The following is a 12,305-nucleotide window of genomic DNA, read 5'->3' on the forward strand; positions in this document are numbered from 1 at the left end:
GAGGTCATGATATTAGTGTGGGTCTTCAGCTTTAGTGTGCATCAGAATCATGTTTGTTAAAGTACAAATCTAAGTACAAACTAGGCTCCACCCCGAGTTTCTGATTCAGTAAGTCTACGGTGGGGCCTGGGAATTTGCATTTCTTATAAGTTCCCAGGCAATGCTGTTGCTTCTGGTCCAGGGATTACACTTTTAGAATCACTGGTGTCTATGTTTTCTCAGATTAGCTCTAGGTGGCAGGAATGCTGTATTGTTCCTTTTTCCATTGACCCATCCTCCCCTTTCTATACATCCCAGGTAGTACATAGGGCAGTAGTTTAATACAAAAGGAACAAATGTTTTTCAACTGAATTTAATCACTTACTGAAGCTATGGTCAAACTCCATATTCACTAGCTGGTTGTACTCAGTCTTAAACCATTTCCAATATTTAAAAATCTACTAAAGGAGAATGTCTTAGTGATGGCAGGTAAACGACATATTATTTGTGTATAAAAACCACATTAGATATAGATATAGCCTCAAGCTTTGATTCTTCATGTTAGTAGAGAGGTATATGGACTCTAGGAATTTAATAAAGAAAATTATTTCTATTTTCCTTTGGAATGCATTTTTAAAGTTATATTTTGGGATGGGCCCATCTTACATTCTAGAAATTCATAATGCTTTAAATAATTCCCCTTTGAAAGTATGTTTCTGTGTCAAGGACCACTCTCTGCTTCCTCTGAAGCCTAGAGCTGGACTGGCGATGAGGGGGATTAGAAGGAAGGTGTCCACACCAAAATAGGACAGAGGAAGAAAAAGAGGGAGAACTTTCAGAAGACATTAAAAGGGTAATTTTGTCCCCAAATCTGGGGAAGATAATGGTTGGCAACTTAGTAATTGCTATTCTCCCCCTGGCTCACCCATGACTCAACTGCTACTGGGCTAAAGAAACATTACAGAAAGAAGCTCCAGCTCCACAGCTGACAATGTTTAGGGCTTGGAATTGACCAGTGGGGTACGTCTACTATAGACTTACATAAGGAAGATCTAGGAAGGCATCCATCTTTCCTAGCTTGATTTTATTTTAATCCCACTTTTTCCAGCTCAAACTGAACAATTCAAGATGAACAATCTTTCCTACTGAATTCATTTAAAACATTTAAATACAGTTCTTTTGTTTCAAGATGCTTGTTCGTTTGACTGAAAATTTTCATTGACCAAATTAAGTTGGATAATTTTAAAGACTTTTTCTAGCAGCTAAAATTCCAAAGTAGAGAGGAAACTTTCAACCTCCTTGATTTTGGAGGAACACTGGCTTCTATAAAATAAGACTAATTAGAGATGCTGATGAGGTCAACATGGACATAAAGCTAAAGAAAAAATGCTGCCAAGGAGGCTGAGAACAAACTTCCAGTGAAGCCACCAATAGACTCTCTGTGTGGTATACGCTGTGTAAAATGAGAGAATTTCTTCAGCTGCTTTGAAGACAGTACTGATGAGGGTATAGCTAGAGGTCCAGTTCCCATATGGACTTCACGTGACCCCAAATTCTGCTCCACACGACCAAAATCTTTGGTCTCTAGACAGGATTGCTCTTAATTATTGAACACAAGAGGGACTAAGCAAAAAAACTTTCTTCAGAAAAACAGATCATCATTGCTTTAAATATGTTTTAAAGTGTATACCCTTCTGAGCAAAAGTGACATCTTCATCACAAAGAATAAAATAACACATTCACAGTTATTTCCATCTCAAAGGTTGAAAATATGGTCCTAATAAGTCATTTTTCCACAAACATTTTCCTAGGTTGGTGCTAAATCTATAAGATATGCATGACAAGTTAAACTATAAACATTCTCTAATGCTTCACCTTTATGATTACAATAACAAGTGTGAATAATGAAACGTTTTCTATCCTTGCTCAGCCATCTAAATACTTGATGTGAAGACAGAGGTAGCTGACATAATGGAAAAGAATATGAGAAAGATTGTGTGTGTGTGTGTGTGTGTGTGTGTGTGTGTGTATAAAACTGAGTCACTTTGCTGTATAGCAGTAATTAACACAACATTGTAAATCAACTATACTTCAATAAAAAATTCAAAAAAAAGACAGAGGCAGTTGAAGTTAATATTCCTAACCTTAAACTAGTTTAACCAAAACTCAATTATTAAATACATATATGGAGTCATAGACAGTTTTAGAGATCACTTGATTTTTCATTGGTGCTTATATAATTTGGTGGATTTCCTCTCCATTTCTATTCAATATATCCTGCCTGAGTAACTGTTATGCTGTCTGTACCACCCAAGGCCACACACTATAGTCATATTTAGCAGAAAACACAATAAGAACAACACAAAGAATCATGATTGTGAGGGGTGAGGACAAGGGGAAGCCAGGAAACAATTTATTTAATTTTAGAAAGCATTTCACAAGTTTACATACCAAAAACATTGAGTTACCATGGAAGGAGAGGAAATGTTTTGTCACAGAGAACTGGCTAAAAAACAAAGGCGAAGTTAAGCAGACATCTCTCTGGATGGAGAAGTGTTAACAGCAGGGAGCCCTGGGAACCTTCCTTGTATATGTCTTATTTAACTGCCTTTATACAAAATACATAAATAGTTACAGTGAAACACAAACTTTCAGAATTTAATGCTAGGCGATTTCTTTCATTGCCATTTAGTCCAATTCCTTCATTTTGCAGATGAGGGTAAAGAATCTATGACATGGAGACTTGGTCAAGGTGACACAGCTAGCAAGAAGCATGTCCTGATTCCTAGACAATGGGCCTTCCTCTGCCACCCTGCCTTGGCTTCACTGGCAGATGTTGTGACAATGACATTGTGCCAAGGGGACAATTAAACACTGCAGGGAGATTTCACAAAGCCTTCTGAGTTGAGCAAGCATGTGTGTCAGATGAGATTCAGTGTGGAAAATGTAAGTAAATGTGTTGAAGAAAACATAATCTAAACTCCAGTCAGAAGTTTAGAGGCTTTATATGACCCAGCAATCCCACTTCTAGGCATATATCCGGAGAAAACTCTAATTTGAAAAGACACGTGCACCCCAATGTTCATTGCAACACTATTTACAATAGCCAAGACATGGAAGCAATCTAAATGTCCATCAACAGAATAATGGATAAAGAAGATGTGGCATATATATATATAGAGAGAGAATACGACTATATTAGTAGAATACTATTCAGCCATAAAAAGAATGAAATAATGCCATTTGCAGCAACATGGATGGACCTAGAGATTATCATATTAAGTGAAGTAAGTCAGAGAAAGACAAATACCGTATGATATTACTTATATGTAGAATCTAAAATATGATGCAAATGAACTTATTTACAAAACAGAAACAGACTCACAGACATAGAAAACAAACTTGTGGTTACCAAAGGGGAAAAGGGGTGGAGGAGGGATACATTAGGAGTTTGGGGTTAGCAGATACACACTACTATATATAAAATAAACAACAAGGTCCTACTACACAGCATAGGGAACTATATTCAATATCCTGTAGTGAACCATAATGGAAAAGAATATGAAAAAGAATATAGATATATAACTGAACCACTTTGTTGTACACCAGAAACTAACACAACATTGTAAATCAACTATGCTTCAATTAAAAAGAAAGAAGTTTAGAAGCTTTGATGATCAGTTACAGGAAAGGTGCCTATATGTAATCCTTCCCCATAACCATCAGCTTAATGTGCTGCAGTTCCATTGAAATGCCTTGGCTCACCAGATCTAGAAAAAAAGTGGGAACAAAATAGAAAACATTACCCTACAACTGTACAAAACCAGAGGGTCTAAGTACTTGGAAAGTTGTGTTGAGTTTTAGGCATAAAACCTAAAAAGAGATTGAATAGCTGGAAAGAGTCACAAAATGGCAAATAAACTGGTCATAGGAAAGGAGGGACTTCACTGGGAGGACTGACTGAAACAAATTTAGGAGAGAGAGGGGAAACTATTACTATACAGTAATATAGTACTGAGTACAGCCACAACTACTGAGCCCACACGCCACAACTACTGAAGCCCACACACCTAGAGCCCGTGCTCCGCAACAAGAGAAGCCACCACAGTGAGAAGCCCGCACACCGCAATGAGGGGGAGCCCCCGCTCGCTGCAACTAGAGAAAGCCCGTGTGCAGCAGCGAAGATCCAATGCAGCCAAAAATAAATAAATAAATTAATTAATTAAAAAATAAAAGATAACAATCACTGAAGCAATTTAGTGGAAGGAGAAAAGTCAGTAGGGACCAGAATAATGTGATTAAGCTCCCTTCTGGAAGATATAAGGGAGGGTTTTAATGAGAAGGAGTTGGATGAAGGCGGGGAGATCTTCAGGCCAGGAAACTACATGGGAAAAGTCAGTATGTGCCTGGGGATACTACAGAGACCACTCAACTGGAGTAAAGGAAGATAAAGACAGATGGGCAGAGAAAGACCAAATTAGGCAGGGCCATAAAAGCCAGGCAGAACATCTTGCATTTTATCTTGTGGGTAACTGGGAGCCAATGACAGTTTCTATGGCTAGAGCTGAAACATGGTCAACATTCACCATTTCTTAACATTTCCCTAGTATGTTGCCAAACTCATACCGGCAACACTTACGTTTTACTTGTATTTAATATTTTTCATTTGCTATAAAAGCGATCACGTATAACATCTAGGTAGATATTTTGACATGCGAACTCCCTTTGGTTCCAAACTCATTCAAATAATACATTTTTGCCTAAAAAGAGAAATTATAATGTGAGGTTATGAAAAGTCCATTTCCCTCTTAACATTCTTCCTAGCAACTCAGTTGTTTTCATTGGCCTTTATTAAAACAACCTTTGTGTGAACTGGCAATTTGTTTGGTAAATATCAATGAAAGCATATTTCAGAAAATATAGTAATAAAAACCAACCCAATTTCAGAAATATGCTTGCTGCCAGACATCAGTCTTCAGCTCATATTATGAGTATTTCCAGTAAGTCTTATACATTAACATGAGAAATAGCTTACTGTTTAAGATCAAAAAAGTTGAAAAACTCTTCACCGCCTCTCAAAAATTATTCAGGGATTCTGTCCATAAAATGTATTTCTCTTTTGATAAACTGCATTTATAATGGTTTCAAGCACTTCAATTCAATTGAACATTTTTCCTCCCAAACCTACTGAGACTGCTTATTATCATCCTAGTATCTATATACTTTACAACTTTAACAGGTCTGGAATATTAATATTTCAGCAATACCTATCTGGAACCCTTATCTACTTTCCAAACCTTTATAAGATAGAAGCTTTGTTCAAGACTCCAAGGAAATTCTGTTACTATTTTTCAAGTGTGTACAACTCAGTTATTGTCACTAAGCTACATTTAATAAGAGAAAAATATTATTCCTCAGCTGAAGTATAATGAGGAGGAGAAACAGCTAGCTATATGTTCTAAAGAGCGTTCACTTAAACGCCTCCTGGTTGGCAGATAAAATATCTCTGTGAAGTGAAATGGAATCATTGCATAGTTCTTTTGGGGGTACTGTTACAATCAGCCTATATATCTGCCATGATGCTTTTTTATATAAATGTTTTCTGTCCCTTCCTCTTCTTTTAGAAAACATCTCCTCAGTCTAACTGTCCTGGTTTCTACAATAAAGGTTTCTTCATATTTCAAAGTAAATCAGTGAATTAATTTCGTATAGAGTTTGAGTGTGGTTCTGTGTGCCTATAAACATGCTGGTCGTTGTGGAGTAGATATAAGGAGTATAAGATATGATTTTTCTGTGAAGCAGCTCACATTACATCAATACTTGTGCTCTATAAAACATGAAATGATAGCAAATAATTCAAGGCATTCTCACAACCAAGGACTGAGCTGTAAAAGACAGAGCCTAGATCCAAGGTGGGGGAAGATAAATGTGGGTTAGGGTATTTAGGAAAGCTCACTGCAAGGCATGGCTTTATGAGAGTCTCGAAGAATGGGTCTGACAAGGGGAGGGAAGGTGGAAATTCATTTCAAGCAAAGAGACTAATATGAGTGAAAAAGCAGGATGCAGGGAGTGAACTCTCTTACTGAAGGGTTATTAGATGCCAGATGTGATAAAATATTTATGAAAGAAATAAATATCATTTACTCCTCACAGCAAATCTTTGAGGTGGATATTATTATCTCCATATGACAAAAGGAGAACGAGGCTCAGAGAAGGTAAGACATTTGCTCTAGGTCACCCATTAGGCCTTTCAAAATCAGGATTCAACACCTAGGTCTACCTGGCCCCAGAGCTGGGGCTTTCTCCAGCAGCTCATTGCCTCCTTTGTGTGTCTATGCTTCAAGGAAGATAATGTCTTGCCTCTAGCAATTCAATGTGATGGTTAAATGGGAGCCAGTTTAGGGCTTCCCTGGTGGCGTAGTGGTTAAGAATCCACCTGCCAATGCAGGGGACACGGGTTCGATCCCTGGTCCGGGAAGATCCCACATGCCACGGAGCAACTAAGCCCGGATGCCACACTACTGAGCCTGTGCTCTAGAGCCTGCGAGCCACAACTACTGAGCCCATGTGCCACAACTACTGAAGCCTGCATGCCTAGAGCCCATGCTCCACAACAAGAGAAGCCACCGCAATGAGAAGCCCGCGCACCGCAAAGAGTAGCCCCCGGTAGAAAGCCCGTGCAGCAACGAAGACCCAACATGGCCAAAAAAAAAAAAAAAAAGAATCATTATTTTAAAATATGTGGATATTTATATTAAAGAAGAGTTGAAGGCTTAATCAAGAAGCAAAATCTTAATGATAAATATAAGGCAAATGACAATGAGTAGCCATTCCCTTAAGCTGGGTATTAGGGACCTAAAATCATCATTACAAAATGAAATCAGTGAATTGGAATAGTGAGGCTGGCTGGGTTAGGGAATGTGTAGATTGCCATAGTTTTTTTTCTGGTTTTTTTTTTTTTTTAACATTTTCTATGGTGGGTCGCAGTAAGTGAATGAAATAATTGCTGTGCCAATAGTTGGTCTCACAAGTTATGGCTGCCTTCTTGCTACACCTAAAAAGGAGAATTTAAACTTGGAACAAATGAAAAGAAATAACCATCTTGGATAATTTGAAAATATGGAAGTACTTAAGAATTAAAACTAACAAAATCCCAAACCAAATCAACTCAAACAAACTTTGGAAAACCCTCAAATTCTGAAGAGCATATTTGGGACAAAAGTCTATAATACCTTAAAGAGAAAAAGAAAAGGATTTGTATCTGGCTTCTGAATATTCACTATACTGGTATCATGCTGTCACTTAACGCAGATAACATTGTGAGGATTTTCCCCACTGTGTTAACACAAAAGTCTTGATCATAACACAAGATTCCATTTGAAACACGTAGCTCACTCATTTTGAAGCCACGTGACGATCTGTAGGCTTCTAAAAGGAATGGCTATGCTGTTTGAACAATTTTGGTAAATGTTCCTAAATTTTCGTGAGCAAAGCTTCTACTAATCTCCCCTTCCCCAGCATCACCTGCTATGTAGGTTTGTAAGAAATGGAAAAAATCAGAGTTGATTACAAAATCTCTCAGACCACAGTAAGATCAGCAAGATGGCCAACTAGAAAGCTCTAGGCCCTCTGTCCTTCACAGAAACATTCGAAAAACAACCAGAGATTGACTAAAATAACTTTATAGGAGCTCTGAAACTAGTCAAAGATCTAAAGCAACCGAATGAATGCCCAATCAATAAAAAGCCACATTCAATATGGTAGGAAATTTTGTGGCACTTCTACTCTCCCTTGCCCCACCCTTTCTCTGGAGAAAGGACAATCTTTTCAATAATTCGTGCTGGGAAAACTGGATATTTACATGCAAAAGAATGAAGTTGGACTCTTACCTCATACCACAAATAAAAAATAACTAAAAATGGACCAAAGACCTAAATGGAAGGCAGAAAACTCTTAGTAGAAAACATAGAGTAAAATCTTCATGACTCTGGGTTTGGCAATGATTTCTTTGATATGACACCAAATGCATAGTAAACAAAAGAAAACTTAAACTGAACTTCATCAAAATTAAAAACTTTGTACATCACAGTACACAAAGAGTAAAACAGCAACCCATGAAATAGGATAAAATATTTGCAAACCATGTATCTGATAAGGGATTAATATCCGGAATATATTAAAAAAAAAAAACTCAACAATTTAACAATACAAAACCAAGCAACTTGACTAAAAATTGGCAAAAGAAGATACACAAATGGCCTAAAAGTACATAAAAAGATGTTCAACATCAAAAATAATCAGGGAAATGCAAATCAAAACCACAGTGAAATACTACTTCACACCCATTAGGATGGCTGTTATATAGAAGTATATAAATAAAAAACACAGATTGTTAAAAGCATTTGGTGAGGATGTGGAGAAACTGGTGGGAATATAAAAATGTTACAGCTGCTATGGAAAATGGTATGGCTGTTTCTCAAAAAATTAAACATAAAATTACCATATGATTTGGCAATTCTACTTGTGGATGTACACTCAAAAAATTGAAAGCAGGGACTCAAACAGATTTTTGCACACTCATATTAATAGCAGCATTATTCACAATAGCCAAGAGTTGGAAGCAACCCAAATGGCCATCAACGAATGAATGGCTAAATAAAATGTGGTCTATACATACAATGAAATATTATTCAGCCTTAAAAACAAGGAAATTCCAATACATGCTACAACCTGAATGAAGCTTGAGGACATTATGCTAAGTGAAATAAGCCAGTCATAAGAAGACAAATACTGTATGATTACATTTACATGAGGCACCTAGAGTAGTCAAATTTGTAGACACAGAAAGTAGAATGGGGGTTGCCAGGTGCTGGGGGGAGGGAGGTGGGGGAACTAGTTAATGGATGTATTTTCAGCTGGGGAAGATGAAAGAGTTCTGAAGATGAAAGGTGGTGATGGTTGCACAACAATGTGAAGATACTTAATGCCACTGAATGGTATATTTTAAAATGCTTAAAATGGTAAATTTCATGTTCTGTATATTTTACCACAGTAAAAAACACAAATAAGAATATCTTAGACCAAAATGTTTCCAGATAGCACTTTCTGTCACTGAGCACCTGGGTTAACATATCCTCCTCTCACTGTGGCCAACAGAGGCCGCCTTGAGAGTTTCATGAAAAGATTTTAATTTCTATGACACCACAGTATCTTTAACTTCTTAATGCTGCTAGATATCATAAATATGTCTATGTCATATAAAGCCCACACTAAGATGCATTTTTATAATCTTGTACCTAAATATTTCCTGTATATCTAATTTGAGGTGTGATATTTGGCATATGTTAATAATACAATATACTCACAAATAATATTATTTATTCACATATACAATAATAAGCTAAATATTTGACACATGGATAGCAAAGTTAGTAAATGACCATTTGATTGACAGAATTAATTTATGAGCAATGTACCCCCAGGAGCCGTCTAACCTACATTTTCCTCTCTCTCAATTTAAGTGTCCCAGATTTATTTAAGGCACATGCTGGTCTCCTTTCCTAAAATAATTGTCCTCCTTCCTTCTACCCACTCAAATTCTACCTATTCTTTAGAGCTCAGACAAAGGAAAGTGTTTTATAAAGCATTTCCTGGCTATCCCAGCCCACTTTCATCCTCCTAACGTCTAGACTCTATGCTTAGTAATAGACTGCCTTGTATTATTTGCTATCATTTTATGTTTTAGAACCAACTAAAATGTACTGAGAAATTGATGATTATTCTAGCCTGAAAGGACAGCCCAAAACAGTGATACAAGGTACATTCACTAAAAGCAAATTGTGAACTTGCTTATTCTCTGTCAACTCTAGTGCAGCTCAATATGAATATGAGTTCAAAATCACTATTGATTAGGATTACTAAACTGGCTTATGGAAGACTGGGAGGAAAAATTCCCTCTCTGCGACCCCCAATACACACGCAACACACACACAGTAGCACACACATACTCAACCACGTACACTGGAGCACAGTTTGCACAGAAGTAGCAACTTTATGGAAAGAAACTCTGGAAACTAAAGCAGTAACATTTTTTGAGCACCCAATATGTGCAAAGCACTTTGCTGAGCCCTCTGAATAAGGAATTCACACATCTATAGTCATCTTTAACCAAAATTCAGAGTCTATTACATTGGCGGTTAGGGCATGCTTCTGGGCATTGGCTTAATCTGGGAATTTTCCTCTTGGATCAGACATGAAACCAAGCTGAGAAAAAAATATGAGAGGAGGTGGAGGGTAGTTGTCTTCCCCCTGCAATAAAGAACCCATATTTCAACAAACTGAAGAAGTTTACTTGTTGTAGTTAAAACTACATATTGCTTTGAGTTCAAATTCTTTCTATTAATATATAAGATTTATTGAAATTATATTGTTTAAGCAGGAACAAGAAAGCTGAAAATTATTTCAGGTTTTCAAGCCATAAGGAAAAATAGTGCCTTTAGGTTTTCCACTCAACTAGGAAAATTATAGCTTCATATTTGCAGCACTAAAGCTAATGCAATGTCAGCAGCTCCATCAAACTCTGTTGTTCAGCAGTTTATAATTCAAGCAGAAATGTTCACTCCAAGCCCAAACTTGGCCTACACAATTTCAAAGAAAATGAAGAAAAAATTATTTTGGCTAGTGCTAACTTATAAAAGCAAAAGAGAGGGTGCTTTTATAGAGTATTTCAAAAAACATCTAAGAATTTGAGAACGTAACTGAGAATTACTGAGTTGACATCCTTCATTCCTAAGGTTATAGAAATAACCCCAAATTCCATGACATCATGTCAGCGTCGGCAGTATCTTAACTATTTTCATGAAGTTCTTCATCTGGTAGAATTTCATATCAGACAGAATTACTGTTCATAGGGAAAAAACAATTATAGTGGAAAATAGGACAAATAGGTAGACATTTCTCGTGAGGGCATCATAAGACTTTACATGTATTTTTCCTTTAAGTACTAACTCTCTAGTGAAACATACACACACATAGAAAATGAAAAAAAAAATTCTAGTTTTTAAAGTGTTTTGCAATGGCAGGCTGGAATTCCCAGAATCTAGCTTCCTCCTTCCAAATGTCATCTTAGAAACAACTTAGTGTTGAAGTGAATTTCTGGCAGCGGACGACAGGAACTATTGGGCTGACCAGCTCACTGGAGGTGGGTGGGTGTGAGTGAGGTGGGGAGCTAGTCAGTTCTGGGACGGCAATTTGAAGTCATGTGGCAGGTGGGTTATAGACTGCCTTTGTGTCATCCTACAGATGAGTCTAGCAGCCAACCCCGCATTACTCTGATCTCCTACAGTACCTTCAAAATACATCAAAACTTTTGATATTGTGGTATCAGGGCATTACATAAGAAAGTCATCCTTTCCTATCTGTAGAAGGCTCACTTGTATTAAATATGTTGATACCTTAGGTACTGCATGTCTGTTTTCATACAGCATTTATTAAAGCTGTACTATGCACCAGGCTACAGATGATCCAACAGGATTTCTTTCTTCAGGAGAAGTCAGGAGGAAGCGAGCAGTCCATAAAGACAACTCCAGTACAGTTGTGGAGTGCCATCTGGATGACTTCGCTGAAAAGGATGCTGAGGTGTCAGAAGGACACCTCGTCTCTTCACCACCATGCACCTTTCACCACCTTTTGAAATCCGCTTCCCCTTCCTTCTTCCCTTAACGCTCATTTGGTCAAGCACTCCCTGCGGATGGGACCCTGGGTCGTTTTGTGTGAAACCATCAGGCCTGGGAGAGCAGTACCAAGCACAATTTTCGGAGGGGACAGCGGTGGCGTCTGGAAGGGAAGGCTAGCCTGGCAGAGTTGCCTGCAGGGTCTGCTCGGGCTTTAGCATTGCGGGGGCGCAGAGAGGATTTACGGGGTTCTGGGCATACCTGGTTGAAGGGTGCGGCGATGAGCGAGGGTTCCCATATCTTAGAACCTGTGGTCGCCGTCCCGCCTTTCTCTTTTTTGGGTGCCATGCCGAGAACGGGAGGAGCACTGGCCTCTAAACAGGTCTTAGGCCTGGACTAAGCGTCCCCGCTGCCATAGTAACCGAAGCCACGCCCAGTTCCTTAAGGAATTGTCTCCCCTCTGCCAAACCTGTTCTGCATCCTCAGGTCAACCGCTTCTGTCGCCATGGCAACCGAGTTTCCTGGAGCGCGCTGCAACTTGTGGGCGGGACTCCAGTCCCCTTGGTGAAATCTTAGGATTTCCCAGCAGAAGGAATGTGCAAGTGGAGAGGGAAAGGACGAGGCTGGCCTCGAGCTGGTCAAGCTTTCTTTTAG

The 12,305-nt window shown here is 38.3% G+C and overlaps 1 protein-coding gene across 1 annotated transcript in view; it reads right to left on the minus strand.

Annotated features, from left to right (window-relative positions):
• The window catches only part of SPAG17 (sperm associated antigen 17), a 222,063-nt gene extending 210,064 nt beyond the window's left edge, over positions 1-11,999 (minus strand). The window contains 1 exon segment of the mRNA XM_036865025.1: positions 11,913-11,999. Within this exon segment, the coding sequence (XP_036720920.1) occupies positions 11,913-11,999 (87 nt within the window).
• Between the last annotated feature and the right edge of the window lie 306 nt (positions 12,000-12,305).

The sequence above is a fragment of the Balaenoptera musculus genome, chromosome 1 (genome assembly GCF_009873245.2).
Source record: "Balaenoptera musculus isolate JJ_BM4_2016_0621 chromosome 1, mBalMus1.pri.v3, whole genome shotgun sequence".
Classification (NCBI taxonomy): Eukaryota; Metazoa; Chordata; class Mammalia; order Artiodactyla; family Balaenopteridae; genus Balaenoptera; species Balaenoptera musculus.